A 22,923-nucleotide genomic window follows, 5' to 3' on the forward strand; every position below is an offset into this window, starting at 1 on the left:
AGCGCCCAGTGTTCAAGTCTGTCAAAATCCTTCTGTATCTTGAGTCTATCTTTTGGAGTGTTTGCTCTTTCTGCCAGCTTGGTATTGTCTGAAAATCTGATGAATTCCCCATCTATCCTCTCATCTAAAACAGGGCTTTTCAACCTTTTCACCCATTGTACCACTTTTAGGATATGGCAACATCCGAGTACCACCAGTTGCCTAGTAAGGTGTCAAAAACTTGATGACAAAAAAGGGGGAAGTGATGAAATACAGGTAGTCCTCAACTTACAACAGTTCACTTAGTGGCTGTTCGAAGTTACAATGGCACTGAAAAAAGTGCCCCCCAAACCACATCTGAGTAAGACACCTGCCTGCCCGCCCCCCTGCACTCTTCCTCCTGTCCAAGGTTTTCATAGTTGTGAGCATTTCTGTTGAGGATTGGCAGTGGGGGTGGGGTGGGTGGGCTTAGTTTTTATTCCCACCCCCTCTGCTGGGTGGTTGCAGCAAGTTTTGGTCACTTCCCATGATCCTGGGACACTGACCGTCATAAATATGAATCAGTTGCCAAGCATCTGAATGTAAATCACAAGACCCTGGAGATGCTGCAACATTTCAGCTGATCGGTGCTTCTTCTGGGCTCAGCGGAAGTGCCAGGAGCTTCTTCTGGGCTCAGCAGAAACGATGAACTCCAGCTGGAACCTGGCCTGATCCTGGCGCTTCCACTGAGCCCTGACAACCCCGAAGAAGCGCTGATCCTGGTGCTTCCGCTGAACCCTGACAGCCCTGCAGCTCCAGCCATCTTTTGCTCAGGCTTCTGCGGTGCTGCCACCGGTTCAGCTCATTCCCCTCCCCCGCTACCACTTTTCTAGGATGGTCACGTACCACCTGCTAGGTGCCAATGTACCACAGGTGGTACCCATAGCACTGGTTGAAAAGCCCTGATCTAAATCATTGATGAAAATTTTGAAGAGTACTAGGTCTAAGATAGGTCTGGGATACTCCACTACATACTTCTCTCCTTGTAGATGTAGCTCCATTAGGGAATATACGTTGACGTGGTTGGTTAGCCAGTTACGAATACATCTGGTGGCAATGCTGTCTAACAATCCCTCAAACTTACAACAGCAGTGAAGAAAATGTCTTATAAGTGGTCCTTGCATTTATAACCACTGCAGCATCCCCTTTGTTGTTTGATCAAAATTTGGATGGTTGGGAACTGAGAGGTATTTATTACCATTGCAGTATCCCTGGGATCATGTGATCAGCATTTGCAATCTTCTCAGCCAGCTTCCAACAAGCAAATTAGGGGGAGCTGGATTCACTTAACAACTGCAGTGATTTACTTAACAACTGTGCCAAGGTTAATTAAGTGAATTAGGTACAATTCACTTAACCACCTTGCCCAACAATGGAAATTCTGTTTCCAATTGTGGTTGTAAATCAAGGTCTGTCGGTAAGAGAGATCCTAGTTGACATGTGTAATTGTAGGTATATAATTTTAAATCTTCAAAATTAGGATTTTTTTTAAAAAAATAAGAATTGAATATCTTGGTGGCTTTTTAAAGTCCAAACTTGATTTTTTACAATATAATGAGGTGTACTGTGAAATAATGTATTAAGTGATGAGCTATTCTTGACCTATACTTTTAGAAGGATGCATCAGATTCCCTTGATCTACGTGAACTGGTTCAAGAGCTACCAAGAAAGCAAAAGGAAGCATTGTGGAATAGATTAAAGGACTTGTTAGCAAAGGTTTTGCTAGATAACCCCATAGAAGAATGGCAAAGAGTGAAGGATGACTGTATGAAAACTGAAAACAATGCAACACAGGTAATTTGCCCTGAATACATTAGTTATTATACATAATATTATACATAGTATTATACATATTATACATACTAAAAGCAGCATACTTAAGAGAGGCCCACTTTGGTGTAGTGCAGGGGTCCCCAACCGTGGCAACTTTAAGACCTGTGGACTTCAACTCCCAGAGTTGAAGTCCACAAGTCTTAAAGTTGCCAGGGTTGGGGACCTCTGGTGTAGTGCTAAAGGTGCTAGCCTAGAAATCAGCAGACTGTGAGTTCTAGTCCTACCTTAGGTGTGAAACTTGATTTGGGTGACTTTAGATCAGTGTCTCTTGGTCCAACCTTCCTCACAGGGTTATTGTTGGGAAAATAGGAGGCTTATGTGTTTTCACATTATAAAACAGTTAAGGTGGGATAAAAAAAATCTAAAAAATAAATACTGGACCGTGTTCTGGGTTGTAGATATTGTTCAAGCTATTTTTTATATAATAAAACTACTGATTTACTTGGGATTGGAATAGTGATTCTAGTTAATTATTGCCCATTTAAATTAGGCATTTCCTTGATTTTCTTCCTATATGTATTTATATTTATATTCATTTATTTAAATTTATTCTAGCTACCCAACTCTAGTGGGCTTTGTAGCAGTATACAACTTCATCCCCTCACCCATAAAACAGGAAACAAAACCACAAATATAATCCGGATTTTTATTGAGTATACTTTATTGAATATTTATTGACTAGTATAGAGGACACACTTGGTGTCAAGACCAACCCCAATCCACGTCTTAGGAAAGAAGAATTCTTGGAGACAGGATTGTCCAAGCAGGAACTTTTACTAAAACATGATTGTCAGTGGAAAATCTAGACAGGATCTGGAAACTGTGTTGCAGATTGATACTTTTAAAGTGTCCCCGAGTAAAAACCCCTCCCCTCAGTCCATTTGGTCAGTCCCAGATAAATTAAGGTTCAGGTGTCAAAACCTCCCATGGGAAAAGGGATCTTCCATGCCTTTACGACATTTACTTCTTCCCCTTCAGATTCCAATCAGAGATACAAACCAGAATATCTCTTCCCCCCCCCCCCCCCCGCTCTTTCTTTGTTCTTCTCAGTTCAAAGATTCTTTCCCTGGTCTTTGATGACAGCCTCCAGGCAGGCTGAATAAATAACCTTGCATGTAATGGATAGGGATGGCCAATTAACATCTTCTCTCCTCCTCCTTGGGAATGGCAGAATCCAGTGAGAGGTGAGATTTGGGGGTATACAGATAGGGATTTAGGAATGGGATATAAATGGATTCTGACACTTGGGTATTTTTAACACAAATGAATTTATATCCAAATAACACCAAGCCAAGAATTCTTTCAAAATTTTATTTGCTAGATTTTTTGCAGTTTCAGCAAAAATGTATTTATTGGATCTTTTGAATTGCTTTTTTAAAAAAATATATATACTTTTGTATATATATTTTTTTGAAGTCTATAGCTCTCTTTTTAATTGTTATCTGAATTTTCAGAAGCAAAATGCAGCTGTTATTCAAGGTGTAGCAACTATAGTTATTGCATCCATTCCTACATTAGATGAAAATGCTGACATCAAAGCTCTTTTAGAATGTGCAGTGATATTAAATGGTATGTATTGTGTGTAATATAACTGTATGCCTCAGGTAGTAGTCCTAGACCAGGCATGTCAAACTGCCGGCCTATGGGCCGGATGCGTCATGCCGAAACCACGTCCACCCCATTGGCGGCAATGGGGGAAAAGTCCTGATACGTCGCGCGATATCATGTGACATCACGAGTTTGACATGCCTGTCCTAGACTGATGCTTGTGGGTTTTACCCTTGGAATTGCATATTTTCTTAAACTACTTTTAATTTATTGAATTTGTTCTTCAGTGGTGCAATTTAGAATGATTGTATATTCTTCATAAATGCTTAGCTCTTGTTATTTTGAAGATTCTCATAATAGCAAGTAGTAAACTAAAATGTTGACGTAAATACTGACTCTGCTGGTGTGTTTATCACTTGAATCTTTGAGTAGGGACCCGATTTCCAAGCTTAATGTTCCTTTGATTGAATGAGTTTTAGATTGGAAAACCTTATGGTTAATTTTTCAGAATCAAGGAGATTTGATTGGACACCAATCTATCCAAAACTGCATTAATCTTGTGTGGTGCACCATGCTATTTCTTGAGGAACATGTTAATATTGGTATATTAATTCTAGCACTGAAAGAACTTTCTAAAAGAGGTGTTTTTTTACAACTGGCCTAGTGATGTCACAGATATTAATGGCTATCTAAGTATACCTCAATTCTGCTTTATCATGCTAAATGCAGTCCTGATTGATCAGAAAGCTCAATTAATTCTACAGTTTGTTTTTGTACCCACCTACCCACCCACTCCACACACGCACATTCTGTTTCTTTTACTGACATATGGCCATAGTTGAACCTGGAATTATGACCATAAATTCTTAGCTTGATAAGTCACAACATCCACGTAACTGGAAGTAATTTTCCGGTCTTTTTTTATGGCACTTGTTAAACAAACAGTGTGGTTGTTAAGTAAACCCATTCATTTGAATTGATGGATTTTTTCTGTAAAACATGCTGCAAACTGGCAAAAATCATTGTAAATTGCAGTCATGTGATGGTGAAAAGTAATGATTGATTCTAAAGCTGACCCACCTGCCACGTCACGTGTCTGCAGGTGGGAGGGAGAGGGGTAGCATGATCATTTACAGTGGCCAGAGCTGCTTTACTAGCTGTAAAACACCTGTTCCATTGCTGTCATAACTTCAAATAGTTGGAAAACAAGGACTGCCTGTATTGAGATTTATCATGAACTGATCTTTGACTTTCATAAAGATACTTACTGTAATATCTAAGAGCCACATGAAAACTTTAGAGGCATATGAAGATTACATTCTTTTTGTTGCCCCCAAATCCATTGCATTTTCTTTAAATAACTACGTTACAGACATTCTTTCTGCATTACCTGATTCTGAAAAATCTCTGTCGGAAGCCGTTCAATGCCTTGCTGAATGCTGGTGGGAGAAGGGATTAAAAGGAAAAGAACAATTTGGGAGAACTGCTTTCTTGATGCGTCTGAAGAAGAGTCTGGAGAAGAAAGCTGTTGTGGTAAGCAATGTGTGTTCAGTGTCTAGAGTTGTATGTTTGAGACAGACATCTGAGTGCCACTTTTGTATTTTAATGTACACCACAAATCATTTAATTTTCTTTCTCCTGGATAAACCTGAGAGAAGCCAGATCTTTTTAGAAACATTGGCAGGAATGGATGAGCAGGCTGAATTATATGCCAGGGTAGTGTAGCAAAGCATCTTGGCTCCAAAATTTATGATCCCAGCAAGTAGCTGCTCAGTGTCAACTCATGGGAACCATCCAGGGGGGGTCAACCCCCAAGCAGATGATGCTCCAAGCTTATGCGTGTATGTCGAGCATATCGCTAGTGATCACAATACTTGCCATTCCTCCTCTTCCTGCTTTCTGTAGATCTATGTCTCTTGCCTCGTCAGTGTCATAAAATAATCTTAACTCGTCTCCTTTAGGGCGCAGATATAACCCGCCTATGTCACCTTCACTCGGCTCTGCTGTGCTTTGATTATGACTCAGAAGAGAGTAATGAAATTAAAGAATTGTTACTTCAGTGCTTTATGAGCCCAGGCTATATTAAAAAAGAAGAGGTAAGAATCTGTATATTTTTTAAATGCGCGTGGACTTCTTATAATGTGTACAGCATAATGGTGAACTCATTGGCTAAAAATGGCTGATATTTTATTTATTTATTTTTTTATTTTTATCCCATTTATATCCCGCCCTTCTCCGAAGACTCAGGGCGGCTTACAAGCTTTGTGGTGTTATTTTTTTTAATTATTGGCTGCATTTTTATTGTTTTTGTTTTGCTATAATTGTTGGCTGCCAAGAGTCATGTAATTAAAATGGATGGCCTTATAAATTTATTGAATAAATGGTAAGTAAATAAGTACCTGCAGTCCAGATATATTTGGAAGACAAACTTTAAAGAAGGGGTGAGGTTTATTGTAAAATAAATATGTTAAATATGTAATCAAAAACCTGAATAATGCAAGATAGGGTTCCCTGCCCTTTTGGAAAACAAGGGAAAGCTAACTTTTTGGGTGCTTACGTTTTCTTTGCTTAATGTTCTTTAGAAAGATTGTTGGGGGCAATTAAGCTGACTTTGTAATAATGCCGCTGGGGGGGGGGCAAAAGCCCTAATAAGCAGGCATATACATAGAATGAAGGCTACTGCTAAGCTTGTAAGCCACCCTGAGTCTTCGGAGAAGGGCGGGATATAAATGGAATTAAAATAAAATAAATAAATAATTATGGACTTTGATTTGAGCATATTTATAAGCTTTCTAGAGCATGGTTGTACAATCTAATCCTACAGATACTCCTTGACTTATAACCATAACTGGGCCCAGAATTACAGTGTAAGTTGTGCTGATTGTTAAACTGGTCATCATATGACTATGCACTATTTCACAACCTTTTTTTTTGGCAGCTGTTAAGCAAATGCAGCAGTTTTTAAGTGAACACTAAACATTATAAAATCATGGTCATGTGATACTGTAAACGTCCGTAATTGCGGTTTGGTTCCAAAGCACCCAAAAAGCTATCATATGACCACAGATTTCCCCAGCCATCGGAACTTCAAACCTGGGTCATAGGTAGCTTGGGAGAAATCCATTGTAAATTCAAATGGTTGTCAAATGACTGGCTGTAAATTGAGGATACTTGTATTAATATTCAATAAAGAATGAAGTCCAGTGATACTCAATAGGCTAAATACTCCCTTTTTCAATATATAGGATTCTAGCCTTAAGTAAACAAAAGCAGTATGATAGTTCTCAACCTATAACTACAATTCAGCCCAAACTTTATGTTGCTGAGGAAAGCAGTTGTTAAGAGTTGTGCCTTATTTTATGATTTTTTTGGACATCATTGTTAAACAAATTACTACAGTTATTAAGTGAATCATGCGGTTGTTAAGTGAATCTGGCTTCCCTCATTGACTTTACTTGTTGGAAGTCAGCTGGGAATATTAAAAAATAGTTATCACATAGGCCCAGGACTGTGCGATTCTACATGCCAGTTGCCAAACACCCAAATTTTGCTCACATGACCGTGGGAATGCTGCAATGGTCGTAAGTGTGAAAAATGTCATAAGTTTTTTTTTTTTAGTGTTGTAACTTTGGTCACTTAAGCAAATTAAGTCAAGGACTACCTATACTCAGTTTAAAAGAGTTCATATCTACTTAAGTGATATTGTCTGGCTATTTTTCCAGGGGAGAAGATTCTTGAGCTTTCTTTTTACATGGAATGTAAATTTCATTAAGTTGATACATGGGACTATTAAAAATCAACTCCTGTGTTTTCCTAGGTAAGTTTCTCTTCCACCAAGAAGGTGAGTTGGGGGTTTCCTGAATTCTGATTTGTCAGTCATGGGCAAGTCCTGCAATCTGTATAATTTGCCATGTTGCCTGCCTTTGCTTACCAATTTAAAACACTAATAACTCACAGAGAAATGCTTAGTGTTCCATTTGCTTAGAGGTTTGCCTTACCTATTTGGGTATTTAAAATGGCGAATGTATGAAGATAACAAATACTTTTTTACAGGCAGCTATTTCTTTAGAAGCCTTGCAAAATATTTTTAGGCTTTATCTCAACTGTGACTAGTAGGAAGAGGAGCTAAAACTTTAGAAGCATGTGTTCACAAACAATAGAAAATAAATATATTATTAAAAGATACAGAGTGAGATGTTGAACAGACTTTAATAGAGCACTTATTACAGGTAGCAATTTTAGGTTTAGAGCCCATAGGGAATGTAATAAAAAACTGAGACTTAAGCCAAACTTTTATATTCTACCAGATCTGAAAAATACTGAACTAAAAATTTAACTTAAGAAGGAAAATTGCAAAAGGCCTGGATGCCTTCTGAATCTAAATAAATGTCTTTAAATTCACTGTACTGTGTCTTTTATTTTACTGTCCCAGGTCCCTGATGAACCATGTTGCTGACATATACTTCAGAGCCTGGAAGAAGAGTTCAGGGGAAATACTAGAGGTATAATGCTCCAGAATAATTACAAATTGGATTTATTTAAAGAAAAGATTTAACATGTTTTTCAGATGAGTGGGCATTTTCAGTGTTCATATTAGTACAGGAAGTCCTTGATTTACAACCATTCATTTAGCAACCGTTTGAAGTTATAACAGCACTGAAAAAAGTGGTTTAGGACCAGTCCTCACATTTACCACCCTTGTAATTTCCTTATGGTCATGTGATCAAAATTCAGCAAGTGTTTGTGATAGTTGCAGTGCCCAGGGTATGTGATCACCATTTGCAATCTTCTCAGGGGTTTCCGACAAGCAATATCAGTACATGGATTCGCTTAAAGGCCCGTGTGATTTACCTAAGTGCAGCAATTCACTTAACAACCATGGCAAAAAGATTCTAAAATTGAGCATGAATCACTTAAAAACCACCTTGCCTAGCAACAGAAATTCTTTTCCCAATTGTGGTTTTTGGCTGAGGATTACCTATACATCACTGGGGCAAATAGCTGGATTCATTTAATATGCTAAGCTTGAATTTGAATGGATATTGGCATGAATACAATCTATTTAGAACATTGATTTCTGTTTTAGTTTGATACATGAACCCAGCCAATTATGGCTCAGTAAGTCATGGTTAAAACAAACTTGGCTTAGCATTACATGAAGTGAAACTGATCTGACTGAACTGTTTTATGACTATTGTGACTTAGGACCGTAATGGGGAGGCTCCATTATGGTTATAACTCAAGGATTAGCTGTAGTTTAATTTGATCAGAAAAATGGGGCATCCCTGCAGATTTCTTGATCCAAAACTCTTAATGAGTTTTGTAAGTGGCATTGTGGATGCAAATTAGAAGTCAGTATGATTGTTTCTTTAAAATGCTTTTTTTCAACTTTTGAATATTAAGTAGGATGTATATTCTTATTTCAGGTAATTGAATATAGCTGCATTCAGGATTTCATGCATCAAGCATGTCATCTTCCCCGGAAGTCCCCACTACATGCTAAAGTGCGAGGGGTGAGTGTTTGTTATTTCAAGCCATTCTCTCAGACTATCTTTTGGGATTCCTTCCCAACATCAGTTTTGAAAGGATCTTTACCGTATATACTTGAGTATAAGCCGAATTTTTCAGCCCACTTTTTGGGCTGAAAAATTCCACTTCGGCTTATACTCCAGTCAACAAAAAAACTTACTGAGGACTTGTGCGCGGCCGAGGCTTTGGAGCTTCCGGGATCGCGCTCACCTCTCCCAAGCCACCGCCGTCCGGAGACCTGCCGAAGTTTGGGGAGGTTTGGGGAGGTGCGCGCGCACCTCCCCAAAAGTCCCCAAACGAAGCCGGGTCTCCGTTCCTCTGCGCCCTGCCTGCCTGCTTCTTTCCACAGCGGAAAGAAGCAGGCAGGCAGGGGGCGGAGGAACGGAGACCCGGCGACGTTTGGGGAGGTTTGGGCGCCTCTCCAAATATCCCCAAACGTCGCCGGGTCTCCGTTCCTCTGTGCCCTGCCTGCCTGCTTCTTTCCACAGCAGAAAGAAGCAGGGAGGCAGGGGGCGGAGGAACGGAGTCCCGGCGACGTTTGGGGAGGTTTGGGCGCCTCTCCAAATATCCCCAAACGTCGCCGGGTCTCCGTTCCTCTGTGCCCTGCCTGCCTGCTTCTTTCCACAGCGGAAAGAAGCAGGGAGGCAGGGGGCGGAGGAACGGAGACCCGGCGACGTTTGGGGAGGTTTGGGCGCCTCTCCAAATATCCCCAAACGTCGCCGGGTCTCCGTTCCTCTGTGCCCTGCCTCCCTGCTTCTTTCCGCTGTGGAAAGAAGCAGGCAGGCAGGGCACAGAGGAACGGAGACCCGGCGACGTTTGGGGATATTTGGAGAGGCGCCCAAACCTCCCCAAACGTCGCCGGGTCTCCGTTCCTCCGCCCCCTGCCTCCCTGCTTCTTTCTGCTGTGGAAAGAAGCAGGCAGGCAGGGCACAGAGGAACGGAGACCCGGCGACGTTTGGGGATATTTGGAGAGGCGCCCAAACCTCCCCAAACGTCGCCGGGTCTCCGTTCCTCCGCCCCCTGCCTCCCTGCTTCTTTCTGCTGTGGAAAGAAGCAGGCAGGCAGGGCACAGAGGAACGGAGACCCGGCGACGTTTGGGGATATTTGGAGAGGCGCCCAAACCTCCCCAAACGTCGCCGGGTCTCCGTTCCTCCGCCCCCTGCCTCCCTGCTTCTTTCTGCTGTGGAAAGAAGCAGGCAGGCAGGGCACAGAGGAACGGAGACCCGGCGACGTTTGGGGATATTTGGAGAGGCGCCCAAACCTCCCCAAACGTCGCCGGGTCTCCGTTCCTCCGCCCCCTGCCTCCCTGCTTCTTTCTGCTGTGGAAAGAAGCAGGCAGGCAGGGCACAGAGGAACGGAGACCCGGCGACGTTTGGGGATATTTGGAGAGGCGCCCAAACCTCCCCAAACGTCGCCGGGTCTCCGTTCCTCCGCCCCCTGCCTCCCTGCTTCTTTCTGCTGTGGAAAGAAGCAGGCAGGCAGGGCACAGAGGAACGGAGACCCGGCGACGTTTGGGGATATTTGGAGAGGCGCCCAAACCTCCCCAAACGTCGCCGGGTCTCCGTTCCTCCGCCCCCTGCCTCCCTGCTTCTTTCTGCTGTGGAAAGAAGCAGGCAGGCAGGGCACAGAGGAACGGAGACCCGGCGACGTTTGGGGATATTTGGAGAGGCGCCCAAACCTCCCCAAACGTCGCCGGGTCTCCGTTCCTCCGCCCCCTGCCTCCCTGCTTCTTTCTGCTGTGGAAAGAAGCAGGCAGGCAGGGCACAGAGGAACGGAGACCCGGCGACGTTTGGGGATATTTGGAGAGGCGCCCAAACCTCCCCAAACGTCGCCGGGTCTCCGTTCCTCCGCCCCCTGCCTGCCTGCTTCTTTCCGCTGTGGAACGAAGCAGCCTGAACGAAGCAGGCTGCTTCTTTCCACTGCGGAACGAAGCAGCCTGCCTGCTTCTTTCCGCTGCGGAACGAAGCAGCCGGCGGCGGAGGCTTGCAGAACGGCGGATCGGCTTATACTCAAGTCACCAACTTTTTCCAGTTTTTGGGGGTGAAATTGGGGGTCTCGGCTTATACTCGAGTCGGCTTATACTCAAGTATATACGGTAATTTAGAACAGTCTGTCGTGTAGCATGTTGAAAAGCTGCTTAGCTACCAGGACTTAGTTGTGTGAGATTCTCTTATGGTTGACACAGCTGTATTTCATTTGTGTGTCTTACTGAGCGAGAAAGCAGATATATACCATATACAAGTTAGAGATCTATTCTGCTGCAGAACATTGCAAATTTCATATAAAGGTATCAAGTGGCTCATTTTGCAAACAGCTGAATAAAATCGGCTGGAGCGGGTTTCTTAAATCATTTTAATTTACTTTTGTTTATTAGCTGCTGAGCTATTTCCATAAACAAAATAAATGTCGCCAAGGAGTCGAAGAAGTTCTTTATAGACTTTATCAACCTATTCTTTGGAGAGCTTTGAAGGTAATTTATTTCTATCAAATTGTCCTACTTTCATCCTACTTTTCAAAAGCTAGACTAAATTTAATTCAAAATTCTGCTGTTGTACTTGTATTTTATCAGACCAGGAATTCTGAGATTCGTTCAAATGCAGCATTACTTTTTGGTGATGCGTTCCCTATTCTGGACCCTAGTTTTAATAAACAAGATATGGAAATAGAAATCCAGAGGCAGTTTGATGAACTTTTTGTAAGTACCTTTTAAATTCTTCATATGAACTTTTTATTGGATCAGTTTTATTTAATTTTTGTGCATCTAAAGTCTGGTTTATTAAAGTCTGGATAGTCCTCTCCTCTCCCCTCCCCTCCCCTCCCCTCTCCTCTCCTCTCCTCTCCTCTCCTCTCCTCTCCTCTCCTCTCCTCTCCTCTCCTCTCCTCTCCTCTCCTCTCCTCTCCTCTCCCTTCCCCATTGTCAATTATATTTTCTTATTCTATATGTTTCAAAGAAGAAGTAGGGTGACATAAACAAATAATGCTATATTTTGGCATGGAGACTACACCCCAGACTTAACAGCCAAATATTGAATACTATTTCATTTTTTTTCACTATGTAGTTATAACTTCTTGATTCCAAATTTAAATTTCCAATAAGCATCTTAGTAACAAATAAATCGCGGTGGCTCAGTGGGTTAGGACACTGAGATTGTCGATCAGAAGGTCGACAGTTTGGCGGGTCGAATCCCGAGTGCCGCGTAGCAGAGTGAATGCCTGTTACTCGTCCCAGCTTCTGCCAACCTAGCAGTTTGAAAGCACGTAAAAATGCAAGTAGAAAAATAGGGACCACTATGGTGGGAAGGTAACAGCGTTCCGTACGCCTTTGGCGTCTAGTCATGCCGGCCACATGACCACGGAGACGTCCTCGGACAAGCGCTGGCTCTTCGGCTTTGAAACGGAGATGACCATTGGCCCCTAGAGTTGGAAACGACTAGCACGCATGTGTGGGGGAACCTTTACCTTTACCTAACAAATAAATTACAGATTATGAGATATTTTGAAAACACAGTAAGTTACAATATAACAGAATAACAGAGTTGGAAGGGACCTTGGAGGTTTTCTAGTCCAACCCCCTGCTTAGGCAGAAAACATATTTAGTATTATGGAAGCTCATATATTCTATAGATATAGTAGGCTTACAAAAGTTTAGTACAGTTTGTCTAAAAATGCTATACAACATCCAGAATTATAAGCAATTTCCTTCTTCTCTTTTCCATGTAGTCTCCAGCAAATTCTTAGATCTGTTTCATGGGGTATTCCTGAATCCTCTGGATCAGATTTGTAGAGCTGCAGAAAGGGAAGGTTAATTTTTTCCCCATCTGCTAATTGTTTCTTCTGCTAATGGAAAGATACCAGAAGATGAAACCAATTCAAGTTAATCTTGAGATTGTTTCCAGCATTTTGTTGACATGGAGCCAAATAACTTAAATGCAAAATAGGGTGAATATCATAGTATTGTTGCTGTTTACTTAAATTGTATTCACAGGCTCTCTTAGAAGATCCTCAACCCTTAGTCCGCTCAACAGGAGTGCTTGGAGTTAGTAAAATTACATGTAAATATTGGGAGATGATTCCGGCAACAGTGCTTGCTGAACTTCTGAGAACTTTGATTGAAGATCTTGCTTTTGATGCAAGTTCAGCTGATGTCCGATGTGCTGTTTTTAAAGTAAGTGAGTAGATAAAGTATCTTTTGTTTAGCCATTATCATCTCTCCTTGAAGAAAATTACTTTATGCGAGATAACTGCAAATTTTCACTTGCTTAATGCACTTAGGCTTTTGAGGATGGAGGTTCTTTTTTGAGCTTGAGGGTTGGTTTCCGAACGTTTCGTTACCAGGCCAGGTAACATCTTCAGCCCGTGTTCAGCCCAGCCTGGTAATGAAACATTCACCCTCATCCTACACCCAAGCTTCAGATATTCACCACTATTGCAAACTTAGGCTTTTAATTGCATGTACAGCTAGTCCTCAATCTATGACCACAGTTGGGACCATGATTTCCATTGCTAAGGAAGGCAGTTGTTAAGTAAGTTGCATTCGATTTTATGATCTTTTTGCCATGGTTATTGAGCGATTCACTGCAGTTAAGTAATTCATGCAGTCATTAAGTGATTTGAGCTTCCCCCATTTACGTTACTTGTTGGGAGCCGGCTGGGAAGGCCACAAATGGCAGCCACATAACCCAGGACATTGCAACTGCCACCAATACATGCTAGTTGCCAAGTGCCTCAATTGTGATCTCATGAACCTGGGGGTCCTGCAACGGTCATAAGGGTGAGGACCAGTTGTAAGGCACTTTTTCTAGTGCCATTGCAGTTTTGAACAGTCATTAGATGAATGATTGTAAGATGAGGACTGTACTAGCTTCTGGTTAGCATCAAATAAGGTTGTTCCAAACATTGTGGGCTGTGTCTTACACAATCCCAAATTCTGGTTACGGACGTTGGCTTGCTGTAAAAAGATGCAAAATGCTATATTATCTAAGTGCAGACTATCACTAAGCTGATCTTTGGGGTCCTTGTTGCTCTCTGAGCTTGGTTGTTTTTTCTCACACATTTCATTATTCAACTGAGTAATCATCAAAGCTGATGCTTTTGAATGATGAGTACATTTAAGCTTCCACTGGCTAAGATGAATCTATAATATTCATCTTCCTATGTTGAGTATTGCAGCATTGTTTCCCTTTTAGGAAAAAGAGAAATCTTCAAAGTAGGGCCAAGGGAAGCACACATCGTAAGTCACAAGCATGCTGCAAAGTGTTGTTGATCCATTTAAAAGGTGCTATATTTCATTAGAACTTTACTATCTCAGCAATATCGTTTCAAGACCTCTGGATAAATGGGCACTTTAACCTGAAATAAAACATCAGCTGGACAGAGAACATTCTAAAATCATTAGTTCTAGGTTCCCTCAACCATATATCTGATCCCTTTGTTCTGCTTTAGCAGCCCATTCTCTGAAGGAATATTAATAGAGAATTTGTATCATCAGCCCACATGCTACTTTGCATTTAAATGACATGTTTAATAAAAATGGATTGTCTTGCTCTTTTTCATTCCCTAGCCTCTATCCCCTTAGCTTCAGGTATTTTGCAGGTAAAATAGACTCAATGCAAGTAGCCCTGTTTTCTTGTGATAACCTTTTATTGATATTTTTCTGTTTCTCTTCCAGTGCTTGCCTATAATTTTGGACAATATACTAAGCCACCCATTACTGGAACAGCTTCTGCCAACCCTGAAATACAATCTTCATGACAATTCAGAGAAAGTTAGGGTGGCTTTCGTTGATATGTTGCTGAAAATTAAGGCTATGAAGGCTGCAAAGGTGGGATAAATTAGTTTGCCAGGCAGCAGACAGGAGGCATAAAACTAGGCAATTTATTCTGAAGTGTGTGCATTCATCAGTATTTTAAAAGGAAAAGAGTCCAAAGAATTCATTAACATTTCACCCCAAACAATTTGCCATTGTTATGTTTTAAATTAATCAATAAGAAAGAACTTACAATATTCTTTCTCCCCTGCAATTTCGCTAGCAGTTATCTTTATGACAGGTCCAGTAGTAAACTAACAGCTAAAAGGTAGCATTTGATTAGATTCTTATGGTTTATTTTTTGAAATCATGCGGTCTTTCTGTGCAAGGGATTCAATTTATTTATTTTTTTCAGCTGCAAAGTAGCATCCCGCGGAAGGGATCGCATTAGTTTGAGATGTCACTGAATAACCTGAGGGGGTAGAAAATAAGTGAGGGTTGTATTGTCGATTTATTCTCTGCATCAACAAACCAGATCAGTGAAGATCAGATCTGTAAAACATCCTGTCTAATAGAACTCCCTATGGTCCAGACCTCATTCCTGGAGGTGTGCAATTATTCTAATGTAGCTGTGCAGTGCTTAATTCCGAACAATGGATCAGTTTTGGAATTGGAATGCAAAGTTTGAAGCATTCCTTGCTTAAATATAGGCTCCCTTGGTGGAGGTGATATCAAAAGAACTCTGGCTGTGGAGGAACAAATTATTAGTTATTCTTATTTTAATCTATGTTGGAAAACAAAGCATTTTCATATTCAATAAAGGTAGACCCAATTACAGGTAGTATTTCACTTACAACCATTCATTTAGTTAAAGTGGAAGTAAGAAAAGTGTCTTACAGCTGGTCCTCACATGACCATCACAGCATGTCCATGGTCAAATGGTCAAGATTTGGATGCTTGGCATGCATTTACAACAATTGCAGTGTTCCAGGATCATGTGATTACCATTTGTGACTTTTGTAGCTGGCCTAATAAGCAGTGTTAATAGAAGAAGCTGGATTTATTCAACAACCACATGATTTACTTAACAGCTGCGGTATTTTGCTTAACTGTGGCCAAAAAGATAGTAAAATCAAACGCAACTCACTTAAAAATCATCTCACTTAGCAATCGAAATTCTGGTTCCAATTGTAGTCGTAACTTGAGAACTATCTGCATATAGTATCAGCCCTATGTTGAACATTGATACACTACTGTAGTGTTTTGTCTGCAAGTGGTTAATCTAAAATCAATGAGTACAATGCAGATAAAGGCAGATACACTGTTTTGATTCCTGACTAGCAAAAGACAAATTGATGTTGCAAAATGCAGGCTGCTTTTCAAGGGAGAGGTTCGTAAAAAATTGTAAACAGAAGAAACAACTTATGAACTTGTGTAAGAATTTCATATACTAATTATTCAGGAAGAAGTTCATCTGAAGGTAAATCCACTATCAAATCTAATCACAACAACTTTGTTTCTCCCCCATTCCCATCCTATCCAATCAGTTTTGGAAAATTTGTCCTGTAGAGCACCTCTTAACTCGTCTTGAGATTGATTCACGGCCCGTGTCTCGGCGGCTAGTAAACCTTCTGACCAACTCTTTCTTGCCCGTCAATCAACCAGAAGTGTGGTGTGAACGCTGTGTGACACTCATCCAAATGAATGCATCTGCAGCTAGAACATTCTATCAATACGTTCACGAGCATACTAGTCCCAACAATATAGGTAATTCTGTAGAAAGCAACCTTTAAGATGTTGACCAATATGGAACAAATTGATGTGTTACAGGTAGTTCTTGACTTGGCAGCTGATCACTTAGTGACCTAAGGACTAATTATGACCTAATGTCACCCCTCCTGTAGTCACATGACCACACTTCAGGCACTTGGCAACATGTCCATATTTATGGCCTTTTGCAGAATCCTGCAGTCAGTCACGTGACCACATTTTACAATGGTTTTGCTGCAGAATTGCACCCTAGAGAACAATAGGCTTGCTCAACAACTATAGTGTTCACTTAATGATCATGGTATTCACAGTTACAATCACAAATGTTTGCTTAACAACATTGTAAAATCATTAGTCAGGTGACAGACCCCTTTTATGACTCATGATTTATGACTGTAATGGGTATGCTCCACTTGTATGTCAAGGACTATTTATATTTCCCCACATTCATATTGCTTTTTTATAAATGGCCAGGGACAGTAATTGTTTCTGAAGAATTCTGGGCTAAACAAAGAGGAATAACTTGGTTGTAATGCATGTATAAAAGGTGCTAATTACTGGGCAGGCTTATTTTTAAATGAAAATACTACTTTTTCCTCAACATTTTCTTGGTCATTGAGTGTTAACTACAATCCTATTTTAAATATTTTATTTTGATATGGTTTTAAATTGTATAGGTTTTTAACATGCTCAAAACTATTTACAAATCTATTGAAATCCTTAACAAGAAAAGTGGTTGATGAAATATTAATCTGAACAGCTGCATGCTTTTATTAAATTGCTTTTATTTATTTTGCTGAAGTGTACATATACTACACTCCTACTTTTTTAGTGAAGCAATATTAAGGTGGGGTCCTGGTGGTCAGTTGGGCCTACTTCTGGTATACCTCTCTCCAAGCTGCACAGCAACGGTTCTACCCAAGCTACCTGACGCCATCTCAGGATTGGCGGTCAAATTTCCAAAGCTTATGGTACTGGGAGATTTTAATCTACCTTCCCTGGGCAGTGCATCAGAAGTGGCCCGAGAGTTCATGGCCTCCATGACGGCCATGGACCTTACTCAAATTACTCAGGACCCAACTCACGAGGGAGGAAACATGCCGGATCTAATTTTTGTCTCTGGGCAGTGGCTAAATGGGATGGGTGGGGTTACTCCAACATCACAACCCCTTTCATGGACAGACCACTACCTCCTGCGGTTGGGCCTCCGTCACGTCACCCCCCAATGTCAGGAAGCGGAACCGACCAGGTGGTTCCGCCCCAGGCGCCTGATGGACCCAGATAAATTCCAGATGGCGCTTGGACCGATTCCCACCTCCCTCTCCCACAACCCGGTCGAGTCCTTAGTTAATGCCTGGCAACAGGCTGCTTCGGAGGCGCTCGACCGCGTTGTCCCTTTGCGGCCTCTGACCCGGCGCAAGTCCCGACTCGCTCCTTGGTTCTCCAAGGACCTGCGGGAGATGAAGCGCCAGAGAAGGGGCCTAGAGAGCATTTGGAGAGCCAGTCGGTCCGAGTCTGACCGAACACAGTTAAGATCCTTTTCTAGATCCTATCTTGTGGCAATGAGGGTGGCAAAGCACGCCTACTTCACCACCCTCATTGCGTCCGCAGATAATCGCCCGGCCGCCCTATTTAGAGTGGTCCGCTCCCTTTTAAGTCAAGAGACGGGAGAGGACCCCCTACATGGACGGGCTGAGGAATTTAGTAAATATCTGGTGGACAAAATTGCTCAGATTCGGGCTGGTCTGGACTCTGACTGGGCAGTATCTAACGAGAGGAAAACGATGAAGTTGGCCAAGTACATTTGGGAAGAGTTCGATCCTGTGACTCCGGATGAAGTGGACAAGATCATGGGGAAACTAAGTGCCGCCACATGTTTGTTGGACCCGTGTCCCTCCTGGCTAGTCTATGCTTCTCGGGAGGTTACACGAGGCTGGCTCCTAGCAGTTATCAATGCCTCACTGAGTGAAGGGTACTTCCCTGCTGCCTTGAAAGAGGCGGTGGTAAGGCCCCTCCTCAAGAAACCGGCACTGGACCCAGCTGTTTTAAACAACTTCCGTCCTGTCTCCAACCTTCGCTTCCTTGCGAAGGTCGTTGAGAGCGTGGTGGCACGACAGCTCCCTTTGAACCTGGAGGAAGCTGAATATCTAGATCCGTACCAATCGGGTTTCAGACCGGGGCACAGCACGGAGACGGCATTGGTCGCGCTGGTGAATGATCTCTGGCGGGCCCGAGATAGAGGTTATTCTTCTGTCCTGGTCCTATTAGATCTATCAGCGGCTTTTGATACCATCGACCATGGTATCTTACTGCGTCGTCTTGAGGGGCTGGGAGTGGGAGGCACCGTTCTACGTTGGTTCTCCTCCTACCTCTCGGACCGTTCGCAGACGGTGTTGGCAGGAGGGCAGAGGTCAAGCCCTAGGCCTCTTAATTGTGGAGTGCCTCAGGGTTCGGTGCTCTCGCCCCTCCTGTTCAACATCTATATGAAGCCGCTGGGAGAGATCATCCGTAGCTTCGGGGTGAAATATCATCAATATGCTGATGATACCCAGCTATTCATCTCCACCCCGAACCAACCCAGTGATGCCCTCGATGTGATGTCCCGTTGTCTGGAAGCGGTACAGATTTGGATGGGAGAAAACAGGCTTCGACTCAACCCGGCCAAGACTGAGTGGCTGTACATACCGTCATCTCGTTTAGTCCAAGAGGTTCCATCTCTGACTATAGGAGGAGAGATGTTACCTCCCATTGATAAAGCACGCAATCTGGGCGTCCTCCTAGATTCACGACTCAGTTTTGAAGATCACATCGGAACCGTGGCTAGGGGGGCATTTGCCCAGATTCGTCTTATATACCAATTACGCCCCTTTTTGGACCGAGATGCCCTACGTACAGTCACCCACGCACTCGTTACCTCCCGTATTGATTACTGTAATGCTCTCTACATGGGGCTGCCCTTAAAGACCACCCGGAGGCTTCAGCTGGTGCAGAATGCAGCTGCGCGGGTTGTGATGGGAGCTTCCCGATACTCCCATATTACACCCCTCCTGCGGGAGCTGCATTGGCTACCAGTTGCCCTCCGGGTGAGATTTAAGGTGCTGGTACTTACCTTTAAAGCCCTACATGGCTTAGGTCCGGGATACTTGCAGGACCATCTGCTGCCGGGAACAAATTCCCATCGTCCAGTACGCTCACACAGAGAAGGCCTCCTCAGGGTACCGTCAGCTAGGCAATGTCGGCTGGCGACCCCCAGGGGGAGGGCCTTCTCTGTGGGAGCACCAACCCTATGGAATCAGCTTCCCCCTGAGCTTCGGATAGCCCAAAACCTCCAATCCTTTCGCCGCGGCCTCAAAACACACCTGTTCCACCAAGCTGACCTAGACTGACAGGCATCTTAATTAATTTATATTTAGTATTTTTAATTCATTTTTAAATTCTCTAATTTTTTATTGCACTGATGTTCTCAATTTCATTTATCTTGATTTATGCACTTATTATATGTTTTATTGTGAGCCGCCCTGAGTCCTTCAGGAGATAGGGCGGGATATAAATCCCATCAATAAATCCCATCAATAAATATTTGGGCCAGTAACTTTACTGTCCACATTGACACTTGTCATTTTTTATAATTGAGATACTTTGTTCTTTTATTCTAGCTAAACTGATGCTTAACATTCGGAATTGTTTGAATGGCTGTATCCAACAGCAATTAAAGGAATCTGAGAGTGGAGATGAGCACAGTGAGAAAGAAAACATGAGTGTAAGAACAGCATTTTAATTGAAAATGGTTTTATGACAACTGGCTTGGATTTGTGATGTTCTAGCATATTTTGCTGCTTTACCTGATGAAAATATTTCTCAGCATTACAGCCTTCCATTTCAAAGAGGTTCTTCCATAAATTCTGTTAAAGGGTTTGTTTAAATTTCAATGTTGTGTTGAGTGAGTAGCAACTTCATGAGTTGTGACATAGTGCAAAAACCTAGCAGGAATGTCTGGGCCATTACATTATTTTTGAGGAGTGCCAGTTAATAATTTTTAAATTTTATGAATAAAAATTCCCAATCAACAACTGCCTTTGGCAATCGTGATAGCAAGCTGATATAGGTTGTGCTTTTGATGTCACCTGCCTATTCATTTACTTTTTTCTAAAATATATATCAAGATGATGTTGGTGTCAGCAAGAAGGTGATGATGTGAATTATATATCTTCTGTGATGATGGCTTGTGACATCATCACCACAAGATTATTTACTTATTTTATTTTATTTTATTTTATTTTATTATTTTATTTTATTTTATTTTATTTTATTTTATTTTATTTTATTTTATTTTATTTTATTTTATTTTATTTTATTTTATTTGTATACCGCCCTTCTCCCGAAGGACTCAGGGCGGTGAACAGGGCAATACATATTAAAAAACAAAATACAAAAATTAAAAACGATTAAACAAAGTGCCCATGAATAAGTTAAAACACATTACACATTAAAATAGGTTAAAAACAAATTAATAAAACCCAACCCCATCCCATCAGGCCAGGCCAGCTTGTTCAAAAAGGTAGGTTTTAAGGTTGCGCCGGAAGGAGCGGAGGTCAGGCGCCATCCGGAGCTCGACCGGAAGATGGTTCCATAAGTCCGGCGCGCCCACAGAGAACGCCCTCCCCCTGGGGGCCACCAGTTGACATTCTTTGACCGGTGGCACCCTGAGGAGGCCCTCTCTGTGGGAGCGTACTGGGCGGAGGGAAGTTGACGCCGGCCGCAGGTGCTCCCCAAGGTATTCCGGACCCATGCCATGTAGGGCTTTGTAGGTCATTACCAACACCTTGAATCTCACCCGGAAGACAACTGGAAGCCAATGCAGCTCGCGGAGCAGAGGTGTAACATGGGAGTGTCGGGAAACTCCCAACACAACTCTCGCGGCTGCATTCTGTACCAGCTGGAGCCTCCGAGTGGTCTTCAAGGGTAGCCCCATGTAGAGATATATAATTCACGCAAGATATACAGTATAATCCATTGCTGGTTTGTTAGAGATGGCAATGAACATCACTTCAGGCATGATTCCATTAATGTAACCTTAAAATGAAGTTATTGGTGATGCTTCTTGTTTCTTTTCTGGACTACCTCACAAGGCTGACATGAATCTTGCACGTCTCAAAATATACAGGTAGTCTTTGACTTACAGTTATCCTTTTAGCAACCATTCAGAGTTACAGCGGCACTAACAAAAGTGATGGGTCCTCACACTTAACGATTGTTGCAGCATCCCCACAGTTGCGTGATCAAAATTGGCAACTGGCATGCAGTTATGGTTGCAGTATCCCATGGTCATGCGATCACCATTTGCAACCTTCCTAACTAGCTCCCAACAAGAAAAGTCAATGAGGGAAGCCAGTTTGGCTTAAGTTCTGTGGGATTACTTAACAGTTACAGTGATTCATTTAAAACTGGCAAAATAGATAAAATTGGGTGTAACTCATTGAACAACTCTTAGCGATAGAACTTCTGGCCCAAATTATGGTCATAAGTTGAGTACTACCTGTATCTCTTCCCTTCTCACTTTACAGACCAAGAAATTAGGGAGAGTCTTCTAAGATGCTTGCTACACCCCCTCTGCTTCTGTAGATTTTATACTGCTTATCACACCATTGCCTTGTCTACAGCTCTTCCTCCTGCTTCCCAAGGTTATTCTCACACACCATTACAGGTGGTGACTTTTTTTAACTCCCTCTGTGGACACTCCTAGGAGCACTGATTCTGTCTTAAGTAATTCAAGTCTTCTTAACACACATATTAGTTATTCCATTTTTCAAGTAACCTATAATTTGAGACATATTATTTAAGAAGAACAGTTTTCTCTAATTATAATCTATTTTACATTTCAGGTAACAGATAACGTACTTTTGGTTGATGACATACCTTCCATGGCTGGCTTGCTTGAAGTTATTGTAATTCTCTGGAGGAGTATTCAGAAACCACTTGATAGCAATGAAGAAGCAAAAAATCATATTATTCAAAAGTTTGCTTCTGTGCTACCAGAATATTTAAAAATATTTAAGGTAAATGTCAGATAAAATTGACATAATTTGTTCTCTGCATGAATATTATCCAACTGTGGTTGATGGTTGAGAACAAACCATCAAATAATATTACTGTGCTAGTTTCAGGTCCCACAGTGTTTGTTACCATGAGCTGGAGCAATCCATACATTGTCATTAAACACATGAATTTAACTTAGCAGCACATTGCCAATATAATGGCTTGCATTGCAAAGGCTTAATGTCATCCACGAAAGGGATGAAAGTATAAGAATTATAGATTTTCTAGCACAACCTTAATCTCTGACTAGGCCCAAATTACGTTTTGGGGTGGGGAGAAGCAAAGTTTTGAGACTGGGAAAAAGACAGGAAGTTCTTGATCAGTGGTCAGGAATAAGAAAAATCAGTGTTCTATGAAATCACTTTTCTTATCATATTTCATTG

At 42.0% G+C, this 22,923-nt stretch overlaps 1 protein-coding gene across 1 annotated transcript in view; it reads left to right on the forward strand.

The window, feature by feature from the left end:
• The window catches only part of NCAPG2 (non-SMC condensin II complex subunit G2), a gene marked incomplete at its 5' end in the record, with an annotated part of 49,091 nt that overhangs the window by 16,478 nt on the left and 9,690 nt on the right, over positions 1-22,923 (forward strand). The window contains 14 exons of the mRNA XM_081346278.1: positions 1,633-1,812; positions 3,306-3,420; positions 4,772-4,932; positions 5,361-5,495; positions 7,122-7,216; positions 7,832-7,901; positions 8,826-8,912; positions 11,303-11,398; positions 11,498-11,623; positions 12,914-13,093; positions 14,597-14,749; positions 16,222-16,441; positions 20,101-20,204; positions 22,327-22,500. Coding sequence (XP_081202404.1) covers positions 1,633-1,812; positions 3,306-3,420; positions 4,772-4,932; positions 5,361-5,495; positions 7,122-7,216; positions 7,832-7,901; positions 8,826-8,912; positions 11,303-11,398; positions 11,498-11,623; positions 12,914-13,093; positions 14,597-14,749; positions 16,222-16,441; positions 20,101-20,204; positions 22,327-22,500 — 1,896 coding nt within the window. The remainder of the gene's footprint in view (positions 1-1,632; positions 1,813-3,305; positions 3,421-4,771; positions 4,933-5,360; positions 5,496-7,121; positions 7,217-7,831; positions 7,902-8,825; positions 8,913-11,302; positions 11,399-11,497; positions 11,624-12,913; positions 13,094-14,596; positions 14,750-16,221; positions 16,442-20,100; positions 20,205-22,326; positions 22,501-22,923) is intronic.

The sequence above is a fragment of the Vipera berus genome (genome assembly GCF_964194415.1).
Source record: "Vipera berus genome assembly, chromosome: Z".
NCBI lineage: Eukaryota > Metazoa > Chordata > Lepidosauria > Squamata > Viperidae > Vipera > Vipera berus.